Consider the following 22,688-nt stretch of genomic DNA (forward strand, 5'->3'; position numbering starts at 1 on the left):
GCAGTTCTAGTAAAATAGGGTTGGATATATTTCCACTATTTTGACCAAAAAGTTTAATGAATTTCCAATGTTTAATGATTTGCACTGTGGATTTAGACAACTTTTATCTTTCCTTTAAAATGTATTTCCCCCCAAGTAGAAGGCCGGCCTTCTGTGTCTTGGATGGGACAGAGCAAGGGTTGTGGTGTCACTGTGGTTGCGACTGCAGGTCGCTTTAGCTGGCTCAGGAGCCCGTTCCTGAGGGTCCTTCTCCCAGAGAAAGGCACTGGCAAGTGAGTACAGGGCACAGAGGGCATTGGGCTTGCTTCACCTTGATCTCGGGAGCTGCACTGTCCTGTGGTTGAGGGAGGGAGTGCGGAGGTTGGAGTCACTGCACTCACACCTACCTCCAGGTTTCTGTCTTGCTCCCTGTGTATTGAAAGCCCTGAGCTAACACACCTCCAGTGCAAGCCGTCCCCCCCTCCCCCCCGCCCCTCGTAGGCCACATGCTGGCCCCCCCAATTCTGCTGATGCCTGGCTCACTGCCCAGGATGTGCTTGTGCTCAGGGTCAGCACACAGTGAAGCAGCCTCAGGGGCCTATTTATTCATCCCTTTCAGAAACTAGATTTACCAGCAAGACCTGTGCTGCTGTGTCCACTGGACCTTACCTTACAGTGCCTAGCCCATTGTGATCCAGTGTTTGGGCCCCACGCCCCTTCCCCGCCCCTTTAGCGTGGTTTCATTCATCAGGTTCCCTTGTCTCTAGTTGACTTTGGCAATAAGGGAAGCATCACTATGGGTCTGAGTCATTTACACAAAAAGTATGGTTCCTCCTCGTACCTTTCCATCTCCTGCTCTGCCCTGCCCCGCCCACCCCTCTAGCCAATCCCCCTCTCTCGGCATAGTCACACCATATTCCTTTTTGCACAATGAGATGTGTACATTTCCTTTGGCTTTTTGCATAAACGATAGCATACTACATCTTATTTTCTCAAACTCTTATTTTGTTCACCAGTCTGCACTTAGGACTCAGTAGGTTCATCTCATCTCCTTTCCAGTGGTGGCAACTGGGGCAGTTCACCTGATAGCAGAGGGTCCCCTTCAAAGATGGACCACCCTGGTGGCTCTCCCACCCTTCCCAGGTAGGCCTCTGCACTCATCGCACAGTGGGTGGGAGAGTCCAAGGATAGGATGCAGCGGCCAGTCTGGGCAGTCCAGCAATACTTTCTCCCAAGCAGCCAAGTCTGTGAGGGACAGATGGTACCTCCCCTGCAAGACTAACCATAGAGGACTGGGCTATTCTAAAATGGCCTGCCACTGACTCATTTCCTATCTATTGGGGACATAGATATTGACAACAGCTAAGAAATCATTCAGTATATTGCCCTAACCGGTTTGGCTCAGCAGATAGAGCGTCGGCCTGCGGACTCAAGGGTCTCAGGTTCGATTCCGGTGAAGGGCATGTACCTTGCTTGCGGGCACATCTCCCGTGGGGAGTGTACAGGAGGCAGCTGATCGATGATTGATGTTTCTGGCTCTCTATCCCTCTCCCTTCCTCTCTGTAAAAAATCAATAAAATAAAAATAAAAAAGAAATCAGTATCACTTCATTGACCCCTCTCCCCCCCCTTTATTTAAAAATATTTTTATTGATTTCAGAGAGGAAGGGAGAGAAACATCAATGATGAGAGAGAATCATTGATCAGCTGTCTCCTGCACGGCCCCCCACTGGGGATTAAGCCCACAACCCCGGCACGTGCCCCACCCAACCGGGAATCAAACCCGGGACCCTTCAGTCCGCAGGCCAATGCCTTATCCAAAGAGCCATATCAGCCAGGGCTCCCTCCCTTTCTAATTTATTTCAGAGAGGAAGGAAGCAGGAGAGATCAACAATGAGAATCCTCCATCAGCTGCCTCCTACGTGCCCCCCGACTGGGGACCACGCCCACAACCCAGGCATGTGGGAATCGAACCGTGACCACCTAGTTCAGTGATGGCGAACCTATGACACGCGTGTCAGAGGTGGCACGGGAACTCATTTTTTTGGTTGATTTTTCTTTGTTAAATGGCATTTAGATATTTAAAATAATTATCAAAAATATAAATGTTTTACTATGGTTGCAAATACCAAAAAATTTCTATATGTGACATGGCACCAGAGTTAAGTTAGGGTTTTTCAAAATGCTGACATGCCGAGCTCAAAAGGTTCGCCATCACTGTCCTAGTTCATAGGTCAATGCTCAACCACTGAGCCACACCAGCCAGGCATGTTTTAATTTATTTTAATCCAAAATTGTTTGGATTGTGTATTGTTTACTTGTTATTCAATGACTAAGTGTTATTTGTATTAATAGTAAAGGTCTGTTTGCAAAAGCTTAATTATAATACTGTTACCCTACCTGAAAAAAATATATATACAAACATACATATACACACTTTAAGGAAACTGTCCGCTAGAACGATGTCCTGTGATGGGAAAAGCCTCTAGAAAACCTTGTCTCCTGCCTCATTATGGAAACACTGTCAGCCCTTCACCAGGAGCTTAGTGACGCCATCAGTGAAAGGAACAAGAGCACCTGCCCGTCAAGGGCCCAGGTGCCTGACAGGTGGTTCAGTGGCAATGGGGGGTCACTAGCTCTTTAAGAGGTGTTAATTCTATGGGCACTGACCTTTCCCAGACATGCTGAGTGCCACGCCAATGTCATGACACTAGAGAGAAGCGCAGGAGCAGACAGACCCTGTTTCCCAGGAAAGACACGCTTGCTGGCTGAATGAGAGGGCACATGCCAAAGTATTCCGATGCCGCTCAGCCAGCTGTCTGCCAGCGAGGGCTGTGGATCATCTCAATATTAACAAAAGATTTTTAAAAAGGAAATTTTTACGTTTATTTTAACAACTGCATTTAATACGGAAAAGTAAAACAAATACACAACAGCATAAACAGCCTACCAGGGGCAGCCTTGAAAAAACCATGCCGAAGAGAGAATAATTAGACAACAGGGGGACTATGCCTGGTTTAACCCTAAAGCGTTCAGTTTTCCTTTTAAACCATATACAAATACAGTAATCTCTGAAGGATTTGGCAAAAGTTTATTGTTTTCTATTTCCAGTCTTCTAAAGTAGACACTGATTTACTTAGAATGAAGCTAAATCTCAGAGCACGCAAAAAAATGAACACAAATGAGCCTAAATGCAGCAATCCCGAGTGGGGACAAGGAAGGTGCTTTAGCAGGTGTCCTAGGTGCATCATCTATGTGGTCACTACAGTCACCGCCCTGCCCCAGCACGCAGGCCAGTGTCTGCACTGCACAGGGCCTGGCCTGTGCCCTGGGCCCTATCACACACAAATCAGAACAGCTAACAGTGAAGCGTGGTCTTCACAGACACCTGCATCCACATACAGGGTGCCCTACAGCAGTGTGAATGTAAGGCCACATGTTTATTTGGGACAAACCATTTATGGAGTCACTTTAATAACATTATTCATTCATTCAAAATAGGGAGAGGTTTTAACTGAATTAAGGTTACAGATAGTTAAAATACATACATCATGACTAGCATGGTAAAATTATTTATACTCATATTTATAATGTCAAAGAAAAGTTACCACCACATTATTCCAGTAGTATTAGTGTGACATGCTCATTGATTGATCCCACAGGTAGGGCTGGTTCTAGGTTAGCGTCGTTTCCAGTGTCTATTCTTCGTCTCACTAAATCAGGCACCCAGCATTTACAGAACAAATCAACACAGTGGCCAGCCACCAAGGCCAGGACCGCGCCTCAGTGAGCCATGTCGCAAGCTCTGGTATGAATCCCGCTCCCTTGTGAAAAGCCGATTCCAATTCCTCCTCAGAAGGTGCTGGTGGAGGTGGTCAGACGCCGCCCGATGTAGATCCTGAGCAGAAAAGTAAGAGGCGAGTGTGGACCCAGGACTCGACGACCGGGCAGCCGTGAGCCCTGCTGTCCCCACGCCAGCTCAGACTGGCTGCACCGTTACCCACTGTCCCCACCGCTGCATTCCACAGTCGCCTCATGCCCTCAACACCCCCACGAAGGAGGGACTCCCCAACCTGCATGAGCACACTATAGTCCTGGGATGCAGCAGCCTGCTGGACAAAGTCCTGCACATGGTACTGACTACCAACCTCAGAGGCCATGGCAGAGGAGGGTGTGACTCCAGGAAAGGGGACAGAAATGGAGGAGTTTGGCAGGCACGGCAAATGCTTAGGCAGTGACTGGAGAGGTGAGCCCCAGGGGGTCAAGTTAATTTTGGAAGGAAGGATGCAGGGCAGCTACCAGGTGGGAGTTGGCTGCAGACACTACCCTGACGGCTCTGCCCCCTCAGAATCTCAAGTGCTAGTTCTGGAGAAAGCTCCAGAAATCACTGCATATACACACCCAGGCGAGTCTGACCCTGAAAAGCATTGGACACAATAAATCTGGACACGCTGACATGGAGGAGCCCACCCAGGAAGCCATTCCCACAGGCAGTTAGAACTGTGGTCTCCCTCTGCCTCAGACTCGAGCCCTCCTGCCAAGTGGCATCAGCCTAAATCAGAAGCTGAAGACACCCAGTCTGTCCAGTGAGCTGCAGCCATAGAGCACCGTCGCCCAGCAGGACACGTGAGGCCACCACCCCGGACAGGCTGGGGTGAGCCAGAGAGAAGAGCAGCCCCACCTCCCCAGATTCATGCCCAGTGCCTCAGTGCTGTCTGGGTCAAAGGTCCTTAGGATCTGTAGCTGAACTTGTGTGTTTTCTGCATCATTAGTGCAAGAAGCCAGAGGAGAGCCTTGTGTCCCGGCTGAGGGGACTGCAGGAGTCGCGAGTGACAGCACCTCTCTGCAGCAGAAACGGGTGTTCAGAGTGTGCACACAGGTACTGAGGCGGGGCCGGCCATCTGCTCCTGCACAGACAGCACGGCTAAGGCAGCCAGCACCAGTCCCGCTTATGTGCCCTCGCCTATACTGGCAGTGGCCTGCAGGGTAGGGGGCGGGGCTCCCAGGGTCATGGTCATGTTTGTTTCCTGACCTAGACAATGATCACATGGACATGTTTGCTTACATAGTTACATAAGCTGTGACTTATGGCCTATTATTTCAGTAAAATGCTTAAAAGGAAGTCACTGAGACCTAGAACTGTCCAGGCAGGCCATGCAGGATCACTTACCCCAACCCAATGGCCAACAGGTGTGAGAGCAGCAGAGACGGAAGGAAGACTTTGAGAAACTCAGCTGAAAAGACACCCCCCTTCTTCATGACACTTGTGTTCCTCATGCTGAGGGTGGCCGTGCGCTTCGGGTGCCTGAACAGGAACTCCCTGCAGAGGGAAGAGCTGTAAGTTCACTGGCAGGCTCCGCCTCAAAGCTAGTTCATGATGCTCAAAACACTCACTTAGGGGGGATGTTTTCCGGCCGGCTTGACCAGTCCCATATCCAGTCTGAATTTTTCTTCAGGATGCTTTCAACTTCTTTCCTTCTCTCAATGTAATCTTCTTCAGACTAAGAGAGAGTGAATGTTAAAAACCGAGGAATCACCGCCCCCCGCCCAGCATCAGACCAGGGGCTGATCTCAGAGCCGGGTCCGTGGGCAGAGGGTGAGCCGTGGAGCTGCATCTCACACTCTTCCCCCTTTACGAACAGACAGACACTGTGGCCAAAGCCTCAACTGTGAGATCTGGTGGCAGTAAGAGTAGCAAATACTGTCCCAAGGAAGCAACATGAAGGACAGGGCGCCACAAAGACGCCGAAGGCGAGCTGGCACAACAGCAGGAAATGAAAACTGCGAACGCTGTGGAGCAAACTGTTGAGAGAAAGCTGCTCTCGTGTAAAAGGGCAGGAAAAGCCAAACTCCTAGACCATGATCCAGCTACATTTGTAAAATCATGCAACAATGCGCTAGCGAAGGGGGCTTTAAAAAGTAGGATTAGAGGTGCTTTTGCATTTTAAAAATTCTGTATCTGAGCATAAAATTCCTTTTTAGGATCCGAAAAAAACAAACTGCTGAACATTTTAGAATTGCTCCAGAATGCAAAGCCAACCAGACATCAGGGCACCCCAGTTGGGAGTGGACCCAAGTGTCTGGGGCAGGAGCTCCTGCAAGTCCTGGAAGCCTTTGGTGCCAGACAAAGCCTGGGGAACAAGGATTCCTCCTGTCCTTCTGAGGGGACCATCCTGGGAGGGAGAGAACTAGGCGCTGGCTGGAGCAGCACCTAAAGGCATTTCCTGTGTGCCCAGCTGAGCGAAGGAGGGCCGGCCTTCGCCACTGATGCACATCTGCTAGGGCCACCACCCTGTACTCACTCTCACAGCAAAGCTCAGTGCCTGACATGTTAGAACAGGGACCTCGGGCTGAAATGACCAGCCCGGTTAGCTCCTAACTCTAAACCACCCGTTAGCATGGCCAGTTAGCGCCCACCAGCTAGCACGGCCTGCGGACAGTTTCTGGAAGCAACTGGCATTGCTTCCTCTGCATGAGGAAGGCCCGTCAGCATTTCAACCACAATGGCAGAGCTGCCCTGAGCGGCTCACAGAGAATGCCGGCTCTCCTGTAGACATTAACACCCATTCACAGCCCAACCTACAGTCAAGAAGACTGTGACTACCCACTAATGACCCAGATACCCTTCCCACAGGCCACTCACACCCACTCCAGGACATAGGTATATGGGATAGAGGGCCCATAATTAGTCAGCTCAGTGTGAGCCCGGGTGTAGAGATGCCCTCACCCCACACGTTCCAAAAAAGGCAAGAAACATTCTCAAAGCCAGACGTTTCCCTACTCGGTCCCACTGCAGACTGATCACAGGAGCAGATCACATACTACACAGCCACCCTGGCCTACCTGAGAGCTGTTCTTTTCTCCAATGCTATGGCTGTCTGTCTCAGATGCTCGGTTCGTGTCCTGTGGGGTCTGTGAGCGAGGCGGGCTAGAAAATGATATGAATGAGAGTGGGAAAAACAGAACATGTTAGCATTCTCTGCATCAGAGGCAAAGCTCTGCGGAAGGGATGGCCAGTGAGGAGCAGCTTCCCTTCCACTGGCACAAGGCCAGGGCCAGACCCATCTCCCACCTTCCAGCTGAGCCCAACAAGCGTCCACCAGCCAGTCCCAGGAGGACACGGGATAGCCTGAGGGTGGTGGTTTCGTCACCCACTAGCTTTGTGGTCTGTTACACAATCCTGGTGAGCACCTGGCCTTTGATCTCGGACTCAGCCATGCTGCCTGAGTCACTGGCCGTGCTGAGGACAGTTGCTCCTGACAAAGCTACTGGAGGCGAGGGGGCAGAAGCAGGGGAGGGGACAGGACAGTGTCTGCCCCTTGCTGCATCGTGGTCCCTCCTTCCACCAGAGGACAAGGAGCCGCTGTCTAAGGGAATGGGCACCACAGTCGCGCCTGCTCGCTCCTAGTACAAGCAGCACTGTGGCATGCATGCGTCTGCACCCACCTGTCACAGTGAGAACTCTTGGAGCTGCTCCGTCCAGACTCATGCTGGGCGTCCAGCAGGATTTTCTCCATGTCCCCATTATAAATAGAGACGGAGGCCGGCACGCTGCTGCCGTTCCCGTTGCTGCTAAAGTGCAGCTCCACCCAGGAGCCTGTGGGGACAAAGCAAGGGCAGTTAGAATTTCTCCCGTGACAGCCAGTCCACCCTTCCATTCCCCGGAGGAGCTGGGACACACGGATGGCTTGAGCCACACCCATTTCCAGCTCATGCAGCACAGCTGCTGGTCCCGCCTCACCCTCCTGAGGAGCTGGGACATGTGTCTGCAGCAGCAGAGTCCAAATGACCGGAGAGCTTTTTTGCACTCAACTTTTAGAAGAGGGTGCCAACAAAAGCTTGAGTTTTAAATGGTAAGGTTTAAACTATCTCTTTTCAAGATTCCCACACACCAGCGGCACATTCTCACCCGAAGGGCCCAAGTATTATACTTGCTGCTCCGTCTTGATTAACATCAGGAGCCAGAGGAATACACCCTGGACACAACAAAGGTGATTTCTGACTGAACTTGACTAAGCAGAGCAAGCCATCCCCCCAAGTCGCCTGGCTGAGTCCTCTCGGAGTGAGCTCAGCATTTCTAACCTGAACTAAAATTGACGTTATAAATCCCAAACAAATGGATTCTACCCAGACGGGTTTTATAGAGTCAGAGAACTGCCATGTCTTACCAAACAACACAAAAGCCACCCTCACCCGCAGCACAGAACCCTCGAGTGAAGCCACTACTTTCGGCGAAGCTGCATCTCCCAAAGGCCAGTGCTGGGCGTGAACTGGATGAACTCCCTCCACCCAGCTGAGCCGGCGCATGTGGTGAGTGGCGCCCGCGGTGCTCAGGGCTGTGCACCCGGATGACAGGTCGGTGTACACAAGGGGGGCGTGGTCTTTCTGTCTGTAGCAGTTCAATATTCAAGATAACAGCCTTTCTCCATCTGAATGTGTTGCCAGTAGCTTGCACTGTTTGTCTTTTCACTCCACATCTTCTAATGAACATAAACTCTTGATTTTAATCAGTCAGATTTTCGACCTCCTCCTAATCTGAGGTCATGAAGGTAGTCTACTGTATTATTTTCAAGAAGCTGCACTGTGCTGACACTCATTCGGACCTGGGTTCAGTGAACCTGAAGTAATCTGTGTGTGTGATCTGACCCGGGTAAGTTTTTTCCATTCACTGACAAGGCGGCCTCTGCTTCTCCCTCTGCTCAGGGGCTGGGAAGAGCACGGGCCCAGGACAGTTCTCTATTTTGTGCCCTGCGTCTGTGTATCTCCACATCTGTGTGTCCCTAGATCACTGGTAGAGTAGGGACAGAGTGAAGGCGGAGTGAACAGAAGACTGGAAAATCCATGTTTTGGGCAGCTCAGCAAACTAACTATATTACAGTAATCATCTCCCAGAGGTGAGGGGACTGAGCAGCTGGTCCCAAACCGCCGGGCGGCACCCCAGCCACTCATGACTTTCCACACTGAGCGGCACCTCCTTCTCAAAGTCCGCTGGCGCTCAATGGCCTCTGTCATATTAGAAAAAGGCGCATCAGGACCCCAGCCTCCCAGCGCGCTTCCACCAAACCATCACGCACATTTTCAAACCAACGCACGCCCTTCGCTAGCCTCTGTCATATTAGAAAAAGGCGCATCAGGAACCCAGCCTCCCAGCGCGCTTCCACCAAACCATCACGCACATTTTCAAACCAACGCACGCCCTTCGCTAGCCTCTGTCATATTAGAAAAAGGCGCATCAGGAACCCAGCCTCCCAGCGCGCTTCCACCAAACCATCACGCACATTTTCAAACCAACGCACGCCCTTCGCTAGCCTCTCTCGCTGCGTGTCATGAACACAGCAGGAGCCCAGGCCACTGCGCCTCTGCTCTGAGCAAAGGCTACCGTGACTTCAGAGCCTTCATCATTTCCAGAGACTCACTGTGTCCTCATCAAGGCTGCCGACCATCTTCTGCGCGTTCTGATCACCCCACCCCCACGCATCAATGTAAAAGTTCAAGCCCTCCTTCCTCCCCTGGGACCCAAGGTGATACTCAGCCAACTAGCACGCCAGCTCTGGCGCGGTGGCATGGAACAGTACCACGGCCCCGTGCTGGGCACAGTTCCATTTTCCTAGGTTCAGCAGGTTAGTCGGATTCTGGGCCTGGCTTAACGTACTAGATCAGCTCACTATGGTATCTGATGTAAACAGAGTCTTTGGATACCACCTCTGATACATGTGTGAGGGTTTCCACACCAATAACCAATTCTCCAATACCAACTGGCCGTCTAACAGTTGAAGTCAATGCCGCCACTACCAGCAGTCGGGGTCAGGTCCCACAAGTTAAAGGGCTTAGTCCCATGAGACTGCCCCCACATCAGACACCAGCCAAGGGGATGCCAGGCCTCCCCCTCTCCTGCCTGACAGACCACACATTCTAGAGTTCCTACAATACCCACCCTCCACACACACTCACCAGGACAACTCCCGAACTTTACTGACGTTCACCCATTTACCAGAAAGGACACAACTCAGGAGCAGCCAACTGGAGGAGGCGCCAAGAGGCCTCTCCCTGTGCACCACCCTCCCAGCTCAAAGGTTCCATAGCCCAGGCTCTAGCCATAGCCAGTTTGGCTCAGTGGATAGAGCATAGGTCCTGGGACTGAAGGGTCCTGGGTTCGATTACAGTCAAAGCCTTGTACCTTGGTTGCAGGCTCAATCCCTGGCCTCGTGCGTGAGACAACCAATGGATGGTTCTCTCCCTCTTTCTCTCCCCCTTCCTTCCTCTCTCTCTAAAAATCAATGGAAAAAAATATCCTCGGGTGGGGATCAGCATAACCCAATCTCCAGTCCCTCCTCCTGGATTCCACCCTCTGATCACTGAGCTGGTCTTTCCACCTGCACCCTGAGGCTCCCCAGGGCCTCACGGGTCACCTCATGAGCAGACTCCTGTGTTCCGCTGGGACTCCCTACAAAAGGGGCTGTTGATGAATAGCAAAGACAATCCTATCATTCAAGAACTCCCAAGGGTTTAGAGCTCTGTGCCAGTAAACAGAGAACACCAAATAAACAATTTTAAATGAGGTATAATTGATACATGACATATTAGTTTCAGGTGTCCATATATTTTATTATACCTCAAGGGCCAACTCATGGCTCCATGGAGACAAGTACTAATATATGCTTTTTAGAATCATCTCATAAAAAGTCCTAAGCACCCTTGAGGAAGTAAAAATCCCATTCTGCAGCAGAAGCTTTGGGTCTACCATATGCATATGCCAAGGAATGGGTTAGTGAAGGGCAAGGTGTATTACTGACGTTAAACAACCGGGAAATGAAGAGCAAGTACAGGAGCGTACTGACGTCTTGTAAGAAAGATGGCGTTACGGTTGCTGCGCGGCCTTAGAGAAGTTTCTCAGAGTCGAAAATCATCTCCCAATAACTGGCCTCATAATGAGGCCTGGGAAGAAACAGGTGCTGTTCCTGATCAAGGCAAGCCCTCATTCCTAGCTGCCCAGCCACACCTGCTTGTATTTTACCATAACGACACAGCAAGCCAACCTCTGAACAAGGTTGATGAGGTTAAGTGTCCACCAGCTCCAGCCTTTTCTGGACAGACCCGAGGGAATGGAGCCCCACAAGGCCACCCCACAGCCCCAGGTAGCAGGTCCCATCAGTGGCTAAAGAGAATCACCTGTGGTGCGTTTCCACTTCCCAGAGGCCAACCCACTGCACTCTGCAAGTTCTGATCTGCAGTGCTAGGGCAGGACCCCAGCAAATACAGTCTCTTGGAAAAGCTACAATGAGAGGCAGGGTTGAAAATGATTGGCTAGAGGGAATGACAAATATCCAAACAACTTTCTGTAAGTGAGATCAGTGTCAGAACTGAGGGAGGCAGCCTGGCAGCCCAGAGGGAAAGCCTGGGGCAGAGCAGCTAAGGGGAGGGAGGGGGACAACCACCCTAGTCACAGAGGGCTTCTTCCCTGGGAGAGGTGGCACAGGAACAAGCCTTGACTGAAAAGTGATTCCCCAAAAAGGGAAATAGTGATTCTGAACATAAAGCCATCTGATTTTTCCTTTAATGTTGTCCCTTGCCCACTGGGCTTGATGACTGTGACCATCTGTGAAATTAGTAATTGGGCTAGGACTCAGATGTCTGAAACCCCTTTATGCTCTCAAACTGCATGGTACTAAAGTCCCCTCAAATAAATCATTAGTTCTCTCTTCATTCACTTCTGTCCGTGGTGAGCACCTGGGAAGAGGTGGGGCTGCCTCCCAGGGAAGGCTGGGTACCGAAGGATGCACTCAAGCGAAGAGGGGCCTCCTGGGAAGGAAGCCATGCACCTCCCCTCCCCCGCCCTGTGTAAACATCGGCCAAAACGCCATCTCCCGGCTGTTCAGCAGTCGTATATCTCCTGGCAAAAGGCATGAGAACACCTTGCAAGTCAACAGTTCTAACTAGATGAGCCAGGAGGTGAACCGGGGAAAACATTTGGTCCTGGCCAATACAAGGAAAGAGGAAAGTGCTGCTGTTGTGGGTTTGGCTGCTCAGTCCTAGTCAGACGTAAACAAGAGGGAATCAAATCAGAGCGGAGGACAGGCCAGGAATCCTCGGGTTCACATTTCCAGGGCAGCTGCCCTTCCCCAGTGCTCCTCCCACAGACCGGAGAGAGGCCTGTGCCCTGCCGCACGTACACAGGAGCAAATGGCCCAAAGAGCCCTTACCATGAGTTTCCACTCCCTGTGTAACCACCTTTTTATAGAATAAGCAAAACAGAAAAACCCATCTTTTAATTCGTGAGCTGGCCCTTTTGCATTGCCAGTGACTCAGCAGTTCGGTGTCAATCAGGGGAGGGAGACCTGAGCCCCTCGGAGGACTCGGAACCTTCCAAACTAAATCTGAACCAGTACGGAAAATAGTTAGCAAGTAAGTAGTTTGATCATTAGAAAAGGGGTGGTTGTAAGGCAAAGGAAGGGCTTATAAAACACCCCTTGAGTCTTGTGTGAGGAAAGACAGCAAAGATTTAATCCCTTAATCTAGTTCAAACAAAATAATTAGGCAATTTCAAAATTGAAGATTACAGATTTTTTTTAAATGTGGGTGTAATTTTTAAATACATTATACAGTGTATTGGGCTAATAAGCTCACTAACTTTATCTGAATAATTAACGATTTTAATATTCATTCTGGAAGGTTTGAACAGTCCTCCTACAGCTTATTTACATGCTCATTCTGCTTAGTAAACTCTTGCTTCAGAGAACACGAAGGTCGACGGCCACCGAACCCTACTCCCACTCCCCGGCCCCCGGATCGCCGGATGGGCCCGGAGCAGCCAGGCCCCGGGGCGGACCTCCAGGCTGCCACCACTCAGCTGCCAGGAAGCAGCGCGGCCCTGAGCGCGGGCGCCAGGCAAGGTGCGCCTAAGCTCTGCACCGGCTGCAGCACGGAGCAGCCGGAACCGGTCCTCGGGTTTCTTTTTTGAAGCCACAAATCAATGCTGAGCTTTGTTTTGGAGTGACTTTCCAGTGCAAGTGGGACATGTGCACACGCCGATACCATTTTTTTAAACGCTGCCCACCTCTTACACTGAGAAGAGCAGCCAGTGCCCTCGCGAGTCCGAGCCGACACTAGGGCTAGCACTGCCCAGTCTTCCGCTCGCTACAACCCACTCTGGTCTGAACTACACGGTGCGAACTGGAACACGGTCTCTAAGGACCGTGGCATCTCCAGTTGCCCTTCGCTGCAGATTTTAGGCTTGCTGGTGGAATCAATCCGTGTCCAGACCCCCCAGCCGAGAGCTACCCCCGCGGACAAGGCAACTGGGGCCCTCCCACGTCCCGGAGACCCACCTGGCGTCCCCGGACCCCCGTCTTTGGGCAGTGAGCGGCCCGAGCCCGCTGCGCAGACCCCCCGAAGGGGACGGCGCTCCCCGCCCCACAGCGCAGCCCCGGCTCCCGCTCCCGTCCCGGGGAGGCCTCGCACTGCTGCCTCCCCGACCCCCAGCCCCGGCGGCTCACCCTGCAGGCTCTCCTCCTGCAGTCCGGGAGTCCCGCTCTGCGACATGGCGCCGGAGGGAGGGCGCTGCGGCCGGCGGGTTGGGCTGGGGTCGGGGCCGGGGTTGGTTGAGTGTCAGGCGCTCAGAAGTGGACGGCGGGAGCCGGAACACGAACACGGGGGAACAGAAGGCCAAGCAACGTCAGCCTGAGACCCCGACTGTCTGACGAGCGCCGACAGACGCAAGGCAGATAAGCGGCGGATAAGCGACGGCGTCGCCCATTGGCCAAGGGGAGAGGCCTGCGCGTGCGCGAGGGCGGGGGGGGCGCGCGGGGCGCGTGCGGCGCGTGCGGCGCGTGCGCGGGTTGGGTCTGAGCGTCGCCTGAGGTTTGGAGTGCGCTTGCGCGGTTGGGAGGTTAGCAACGGGACACGAGTGCGTTGGGCGGGGTCTGACGATCCGGCCTCTGTACGCAGGCGCGGGGCGGGGGGGGGGTTCCTAGAGTGAGAGGCGGGCCCAAAGCGTGGGCGGGGCTATTCCGCTGGGGGCGGGGCGCCGTTCGCGGGACCGGGACTCACTTGGTCCAAAGGCAGACGGAGCGGATGGTGAGCCTCCGTCCTACAGGTGGGCCTACGCGAAGTGCAAGTGCGCAAGGCGACGAGGTCACTGAGGCCCGCAGGGCCATCTGTAATGTTGCCGGAGGGTTTCCTGTTCGCCCTGAAGCATCGGAGGCAATGAAGGAAAGGAGAAATCGAGATGGACCCCGGGGCTTGCTGCTGGCCTGCATGTGGAACCAGTCCAGGCTAGGCCATCTGTAAAGACAAATGCGACACACCCCGTGGCCACCGGCTCCGGGAGGCCAGCCCTCACCTGCAGAGACCAGCCAGGAGGCAGCCTGCTCGAAGTCAGACTTGCAGAAGGTGTGTGGAGTAAGCCACGTGCTGTTGACAAGCTCAGGGAAGGCTTGCGTGGTGGCTTTGCAAACTCAGAAACCTAAAGTAACCACAAAGGATGGTCTTAAATTAAAACTTTTTAACTAAAAGCAGTTTATGGCAGGTTCTAGGCTAGAATCTTCCCTGACAAAAAAGTCAATCTTTACCTTTGCTGAGCCTGCCTATTGTCTTTTGCATCTACCAAAGCAGACCTTTGGAATGTCAGGCTAACTCCCCTTTTTCCAGACCCCTCAGGGCACAGGGCGGAGACCATAAATCCTCTCATTGTTATGTTAATTGTTGACTGTTTAAGTATTCTATACCCACCTATGTAAAAGATGTGCGTGTCTATTATTAGAGGCAGAAATATAATATTGGGGACTAGATATTAATTATAAGAAATAAAATAAGAAATACTAATCATGCTCTGTTAACCATTATTGTTTTGTTCTGATTAAAGAAAACAACATAAACCGATGAACAAAAACAGATTTAGAGACAGAGAAGCATCGATCAGATGCTCAAACCTCAGAGGGAAGGTAGGGGAGGGTGGGGTAAGGGGGAGAGATCAACCAAAGGACTTGTATGCATACATATAAGCCTAACCAATGGACACACACACAGGTGAGGGTGAGGGCAAGACTGGGGGGGTGAGGGGACAATGGGGAGGTAAAGACACATTTGTAATACCTTAACCAATAAAAAGTTTAAAAAATAAATAAATAGCCGAAGCCGGTTTGGCTCAGTGGATAGAGCGTCGGCTTGTGGACCGAGGGGTCCCGGGTTCGATTCCGGTCAAGGGCATGTGCCTGGGTTTCGGGCACATCCCCGGTGGGAGGTGTGCGGGAGGCAGCTGATCGATGTTCCTCTCTCGTCGATGTTTCTAGCTCTCTATCTCTCTCCCTTCCTCTCTGTAAAAAATCAATAAAATATATTTTAAAAAAAAATAAATAAATAAATAATAAAAGCCAACCATAAAAAAAGAAAGAAAGCACATTCTAACCTGGCTGGGAGTTGACGCCCTGAGACATCAGAGTGCATTCCATCCTCCTGTCCCGAAAGCTGCCTATCATTACGGAAAGATAAACAATCTAATCCTGGAGGCACCTGTTCTTTACAACCCCCAGCCCCTATTGCCTGTAATCTGGTCCCCAGGCACCCCCCTCTGCCAACCGCACCCCGCTCCCGCCCGCATAATTTGTAATCTGTAATGATTATACCTTGCCTGCTTTCCCATGCCTGGAATTCCTCCTTTCCCACGTAATCTTTGTCCTTCTACCTGCTGCTCTCCCACGCTGCCGGCATTATTGGAATAAACGCTCATATATGGTTCAACCCTGTCTCTGCTTAATTGGCTCAAGTAGTGACAGGCAGCCTGGACCCCCTTGCTTGTTGGGTTGCACTACCATTTTACTGTTAAGTATCCTGCACCCCCCTATGTAAAAGATGAATGTGTCTATCATCTTACCTACCATTCCCAGAGACGACCCACCTGCTTTGCTTTCTCCTATCTCCCTAATCCAGTGATGGCGAACCTATGACACGCGCCAAGGCTGGAGCACACCGTGCCAAATCACGCAGACACTTTCCCAATCGGCAAAGGTATTTCCCTCCTTTTTTTTTTTTTTTTTTTTTTTTTTAATATATTTTATTGATTTTTTACAGAGAGGAAGGGAGAGAGATAGAGAGTCAGAAACATCGATGAGAGAGAAACATCGACCAGCCACCTCCTGCACATCCCCCACCGGGGATGCGCCCACAACCCAGGCACATGCCCTCGACCGGAATCGAACCCGGGACCTTTCAGTCCGCAGGCCGACGCTCCATCCACTGAGCCAAACCGGTTTCGGCTCCCTCCTTTTTTAAAAAAAAGATTGTGGCTTGTCCAGATCAGTGATGGCAAACCTATGACACGCGTGTCAGAGGTGACACGCGAACTCATTTTTTTGGTTGGTTTTTCTTTGTTAAATGGCATTTAAATATACAAAATAAATATCAAAAATATAAACCTTTGTTTTACTATGGTTGCAAATATCAAAAAATTTCTATATGTGACACGGCACCAGAGTTATGTTAGGGTTTTTCAAAATGCTGACACGCCGAGCTCAAAAGGTTCGCCATCACTTCCTAATCTATCACCAGTGGATTTCATGTCACCCACTTATGTCTTTCCCCTTGGTTTGCAATGTATAAAAAAGGTGCAAAACGGCCATTCTCTGGACTTGTATTCCAATCCGTTAATTTTGCCTCCCTGCAGTTGTTGACAGTTTAGCTCAAGTAAATTCACAAAAACTCTCTTAGGTTTGAAAGCTTCTTACGTTGACCCGTGTCTCTAGCAACTGGAAGCCCCATAGCAACCCCTGTAACAATCCGCCCCAATGGACTTCCCATTTCTGTCTCAGCTGCCAGCTCAGGACCCACCAGGAGCCCCAGACCCACCAGAGAAAGCCAGAATGCTCCCTGATCGATCGGGGTTCCCTGCTCCAGGCTCTGTGGGACGCCAGCCTCCATTGGGGTGCACTGGAGCCCCCCTTTCTACCATGAAGTCTCCCTCTCCCCTGCCTGCTTTTGGATCTCTGCTGGACCCAGGGACAGTTGGACCCCCACGACTGCAGCTCCGATGACACAGCCTCTGCTGTCCTCCTCTGAAGTCTTCGTTTTGTTAACGTAAGAAACATTCAAACCTGTAAAGAATTTTTGTGAGTTTATTTGAGCCAAACTCTCAACAATTGCTGAGAAGCAGAATTTCAACGCATTGAGACATTGCTCCAAAGAATGGCGGCTTTTCTCTTAGTTTTACAAATTCCCATCAGAAGGTGACATGAAATCCATTGGTGCTAGATTAGGGAGGTGGGAGAAAGCAAATCAAGGAAACCTCTGGGATTGGATAAAAAGTGAAATGATATAGACACATGCTTCTACACGCGTGGGTGCAGGATAGTTAACAGTCCACAGTTAAAAACACTATAACAATAACAATGAGGGAATTTGTGGTTTTGCCCTGAGGGGGTCCAGAAAAAAGGGAAGTTAGAAGTTATCCTGACATACCACAGGTATGTTATCTTAGACCAGTGGTCAGCAAACCGCGGCTCGAGAGCCACATGCGGCTCTTTGGCCCCTTGAGTGTGGCTCTTCCACAAAATACCACGTGCGGGCACACGTACAGTGCGATTGAAACTTCGTGGCCCATGCGCAGAAGTCGGTTTTCGGCCTGGGCGAGTCTATTTTGAAGACGTGGCGTTAGAAGAAGTGGAGGGTGTCGGTCGGTCGGGCCACGGGAGACGCAGCTCGGGGGAGGCCCGAGTGATTCATGCACGAGTTGAGAGAGCCAGTGAGTCAGCAGTCTCATTGTGCAGTGGTTAGTGCTAGTCGAGTCCGCAAATCGCGCGCGGGTGACAAAAGTACCTACTTGAAGCATAAAGTTAGCTGTATTTCTCCAACCAGCTGCAAATCCTACAGGTATTTTTGTCATCAATTTAAGAATTGTAATTATTTTGTGTTGGTGGCTTTATTATTATAAAATGAGGACCTTTTTAGCAACAGCCAGCTTAGGAGTACCCTAATTAAGTTAATAACAATGTACCTACCTATATAGTTTAAGTTTAAAAAATTTGGCTCTCAAAAGAAATTTCAGCCCTGACCGGTTTGGCTCAGTGGATGGAGCATTGGCCTGCGGACTCAAGGGTCCTGGGTTCGATTCCAGTCAGGAGCATGTGCCTTGGTTGCGGGCACATCCCCAGTGGGGGGTCGATGTTTCTCTCTCATCGATGTTTCTGGCTCTCTCTCCCTCTCCCTTCCTCTCTGTAGAGAATCAATAAAATATATTTAAAAAAAAAAAAAAGAAATTTCAATCGTTGTACTGTTGATATTTGGCTCTGTTGACTAATGAGTTTGCCGACCACTGTCTTAGACAAAAAAAAATAGGCTCAGTAAAGATCGAAGTTGATCTTTGCCAGAGAAGATACTGTCCTAGGACGTGACTACCCACCATAGCCTGCTTTATAATTAAAGGTTTCCATTGCAGACCATCCTTTGTGGTTACTTGAGGTCTTGAGTTTGCAAGGCTGCCAGCAGGCCCTCCCTGCGTTAGTGAGGTGAGCATGCGGCCGCTGTTTCCAGTCTAGATAAGGCTGCTCCTGCGAGGGGCACTCACTCAGCTTTCTTTCTGGATCTGGAGGCGCTGGCCTTTCCTTCTGTGGGGCCCTCAATTTTCATTCTCATTGATTCAATGAGACACCACCCTTGACCTAGCAGTGTTGGGGTGGCACGGCGGAAAACACACAGGGAGCAGCTGCCCCACAGACACGGGTGGCACTCACAGAAAGTGTCCACGCCACACCGCTTCCCTCCACACCCCTCACAGGCTCCTTGCTAGGGAAGCTGCCGACACCGAGTCTTCCAGCCCAGTAAGGGTGCTTCTCCATTAGCTGGGTGCTTCTCCATTAGCTGGGTGCTTCTCCATGTAAGGGTGCTTCTCCATTAGCTGGGTGCTTCTCCATTAGCTGGGTGCTTCTCCATTAGCTGGATGTTCTCGCGTCTCTCTCTCAGCAGCGTTCTGTAGTTCAGGGTAGAGGGCTTACACGGTTTTGTCAGACCTATCCCTAAATATTCATATGTTAACGTTACTGTAATTACCATCATTGTTATATTTCATTGGATTGTTTATTGCTAGTATTTAGAAACATAATTGATTTTTGTGTCTCACACTGCAACCTGCTAAGCTCATCGAAATGTGTAAATTTTATAGGCCCTCTGAGTCTCTACAGGCCATTACCCAGAAATGTAAGTGAAAATATTCCTTTCACAGCCTGGTTTTCCCTCCCCAGGTAGAACTCTCTACAAGCCCCACCCCACCCCCACCCCCCCAAACACATGTTTACTCTTAAAGGGAAACCACTGAACCTGGCTGGCCAAGGTCAGGGCACATACAAGAATCAATGTAAATAAGTAGAATGACAAATCGAAGTTTCTCTTGCTTTCTCTCAAATCCATGGATAAAAAAGTAAAAATAAATAAATAAAAACCTTCCTCTTGGTGCAACCCCTGGGAGTGCCTTCTGGAGTTGGATGGGTTGCTGCCTGGTTTATGGGTGGATCGTAAAGCCAATTCGATCTCCACATGTACTCGGTTGAATTTGTGTTTTAGCATGTTACAGGGAAAGGTGGGCATCGGGAGAGCCAGCCCTGCTCCCTTGCTGTGCGCCACAAAGCTCCGAGCCCTGGCACGTCCGCTCCCATCTGACCATGACAGCCACCGGCCGGCAGGCTGGACCACTGGTCCTTTTTCACAAGCAGAGGGTACCTTTTACTGAAGCAAAGGGCGCTGCGTAACTCAGACTGGAAGGAGTTCCCTGCCATCCACAGGACAGGCCAAGGCTTAGCATGCAAAGGTGTAAAAGTCCAACGGGACCCTGTGAACCATAAACAGCCCAGTGCTAAGTGGACAGAGAACAAACAAAAACCCAAATGGCCTGTGAACACATGAAAAGATGCTTAGCTGGGGGACAGGGCGTGGCCTGGGGTTGCCTCGGGTCTGCCTGGAGTCAACTGGGAAAGCCAGCGGCAGGTGGGAGGTACTGGTCTGAGTGGGCAGCAGTGGCCACAGTCACAGTGCCAGACCGGACGGCAGGTGGGAGAGGCCCAGCATTTCCAGAGCCCCCAAGCCCAGCAGAGGCAGCCCAAGGGGACAGTCGCTGTGGATCACCTCCCACCCAGTGGTGCATGGGCAGCTAAGACCTTCCCCTGAATGGCCCCTGGAGGTCAGGGCTGTGTCTGGGCAGGGGAGACAGGCAGCCAGCCCCTCCCACACGTCCCACGCAGCTTTCCTGGGTGCAGCCCTGAGTTGGAGTAAGGTTCGATGGTTACACTGGCCAGGGCACAATAATTACAGACTTGTGTGCAAAAGGAGGGCATTCTGATCTCGAAGTGACTTGAAAAGTCTGCCTGGCTTCCGCCGCCTCTCCCTTCCCTCCCTCCCCGCCCCCCTCGCCCTAGGGAAAGGAATAATCCAACTGTTTGGTTTCCCTGGTGACCGGCAGGGCTGTGTGAGTGGGTGGGGACATTATTCAAATGACCATGAGGCCTCTGGATACTGTCCAGCATCTGCGTGAGGGACAGCACGCGGAGGATTGTTTTCCACCTTCCCAGGGACTCTCAGTCCCGGCCCGCGCCGGCCAGGGGGCCGGCCGCCTGCAGACCGATCGTGCTGTTCTGTTTCCCTTTCTCTTCCAGACAAACGGGAACTTTTCCACGAATTCCCAGCTTTGTCTGTACCAGGCCCGGGCTATTTTTAGTCGCCTGATGAAATCCCTCGAACTGTCAACAAAGGGCTTGCGCCGCCTCCAGTCCGCCGGGTCCGTGTCCCTCCTGGTGAAGGAGCAGGATCCTCTCCAGAGCAAAGGGTGTCTGGCGCCCGCCCTGCGCGCCTGCGATGCCCACAGCAGGAAGCGGCTCCTGGAGCGCCCGTCCAGGCAGCCGGGGCGCCGGGGGGCCACGTTTGTTTGTCCTTCTATGTGAAGCAATCGCTCAGCTGCTCTTGGAGAACGGCCTGTGTGTTCTAACCAGCCCGCCGTAATGGGAACACACGCTGAGCAAACACCGTCATGCGACTGCTCACGTGGTGGCTGGGCCGGCTGTGCGGGAGCAGGGAGGGGAGTAGGGAAGCGGGTCTGGACCAGCCGGCAGCTCCGTGGCTCCAGCAGCCGCTGGGCTCCGGTGCCCAGGCACCACTGGGCCCCCTGGGAGAGACTGTGGGGGCGGGGGAGGTCCTGGAAAGGGCTGAGCTGGTTCTCCAAGGCCCTGAGCTGGCTCCTGATGGCTCCCAGCCCTGGCCTCCTGCAGTGGGCTGGGCGGGGGCGGGGCGGGGGAGGGGGGTGTGTGTGTGAGGAACTGCAGGTAGCAGGTGGGAGTGAGCCAGGTAGTAAGCCAGGACCCGGACAAGTGGAATGGGGAAACTGAGGCAGATATTAGACAGCCAAGCAGTTTACAGCCATCTAGTAAACTGCAAAATCCTATCTTCCTAACCAAGGACATTTAAAATCAAATGGTTTAAGGGGGGAGGAGGTGTCAATGGAGGAAGAAGGGGGGACACCTATAATACTTTCCACAATAAAGACACTTTAAAAAAAAGGAGTAAATGATGATAAGGTAATTAGTAAACACAAGATTCTTCTTAGGCAGTTTCCTTTGTGTTTCAATCCTCACTGGAGGATTTTTTTTCTGTTGGTTTCTAGAGAAAGTGGAAGGAAGCGGGTAGAGAGAGACGAAAAGGAGGGAGGAGGGGGTGGAGAGAGAAACATCGATGTGAGAGCACAACCGAGGCACGTCCCTTTCAGTGGGAATTGAACCTGTGACCCTTTGGTCCCTGGGCCAACACTCTAACCACTGAACCAAACCAGCCAGGGCATCCTTTGTGTTTTAAATCTGAGAGCTTCCTTCCCACCAGCAGTTTCCAAACCGGTCTCGGTTAAGTGGTAAATCCAAGGTCCCACCCCAGACTGTGTGTTCTGGGGGACGGGGATGTTTTAATTTTTTAAAATATGTTGTTATTGATTTTAGAGAGAGAGAAAAGGAGAGGGAGAGAGAGAAAGAGAGAGAGAAACATCAGTTGGCTTCCTTCCATAGGCACTGGTGACCTCAAGTGCCCGGTAGGACACTCAACTAACTGAGCAACACTGGCTAGGGCAGGACTCAGCGTTTGAAACACAGTTCCCAGAGATTCTGGAAGCTGCCCCGTGATTTTGCGTCATCATCAGCCTTTCTGTGTCTCACTCCCTCAGACTGATTCTGCTTTTCTTGGTGAAGGGATCCCCAAGGTCTCCTAGCATGTGACATGTCACTAGGGAGTGACGAGGGCACAGCAGGACACGATGCCCCCAGCGAGACCGGGTGTGAGAAATGCAGAGGTCACGGGAGCACAAAGCAGCAGTGCTGGTGGCTCAGACAGCGACTCTTTGAGGACTTCCTTCACAGAGCACGTCAGCAACAGCCATGTCATAGGGCCAAGGCATGACAACACGCAGGTGACCTCCATGTAAGAGCCGAAGGGAGACGTCCCCTGGAGTCTATTGGCAGCACAGGGGAGGCTGAGGTCTGAGAGGACCTTTGACCGTCTCTTCTCTGCCTCTTCCTGTACCCAGGCCTCCTGTGTGGCCTCTTGGCTGTTGAGGAACCAACATGTGGGGCATGAGTGATGATCCACTCATCGCCTTTCTGTCCCATTCATTCACATGTGGTTTAAGGACTGTCCTCAGGTCGGCGGGTGATATAGGGACACTTCCTCTCTCTCCAAGATCAGGGCTCCAGTGACTAG

General features: G+C 51.6%; 1 protein-coding gene across 1 annotated transcript; it reads right to left on the reverse strand.

Annotated features, from left to right (window-relative positions):
• Positions 1–3,048: 3,048 nt before the first annotated feature.
• Positions 3,049–13,740, reverse strand: BNIP3 (BCL2 interacting protein 3). The gene is made up of 6 exons (XM_036335706.1): positions 13,472–13,740; positions 7,425–7,575; positions 6,822–6,906; positions 5,373–5,479; positions 5,149–5,298; positions 3,049–3,876 (listed from the first exon to the last, which is right to left on the reverse strand). Exons 1-6 carry the CDS (start codon positions 13,515–13,517, stop codon positions 3,831–3,833), a joined length of 585 nt encoding a protein of 194 aa, XP_036191599.1. The 5' UTR covers positions 13,518–13,740; the 3' UTR covers positions 3,049–3,830.
• Between the last annotated feature and the right edge of the window lie 8,948 nt (positions 13,741–22,688).

This window comes from Myotis myotis, unplaced genomic scaffold (genome assembly GCF_014108235.1).
Source record: "Myotis myotis isolate mMyoMyo1 unplaced genomic scaffold, mMyoMyo1.p scaffold_m19_p_15, whole genome shotgun sequence".
NCBI lineage: Eukaryota > Metazoa > Chordata > Mammalia > Chiroptera > Vespertilionidae > Myotis > Myotis myotis.

Bases quoted from the DNA above. Each gene is read 5' to 3' on its own strand.
- BNIP3 (XM_036335706.1), bottom strand. From the start codon at position 13,517: ATGTCGCAGAGCGGGACTCCCGGACTGCAGGAGGAGAGCCTGCAGG. The intron at 5,480-6,821 runs GTAGGCCAGGGT...ACTCTCTCTTAG, and splicing joins GAGAAAAGAACAGCTCTCAG to TCTGAAGAAGATTACATTGA. The intron at 5,299-5,372 runs GTGAGTGTTTTG...TTCCCTCTGCAG, and splicing joins CCGGAAAACATCCCCCCTAA to GGAGTTCCTGTTCAGGCACC.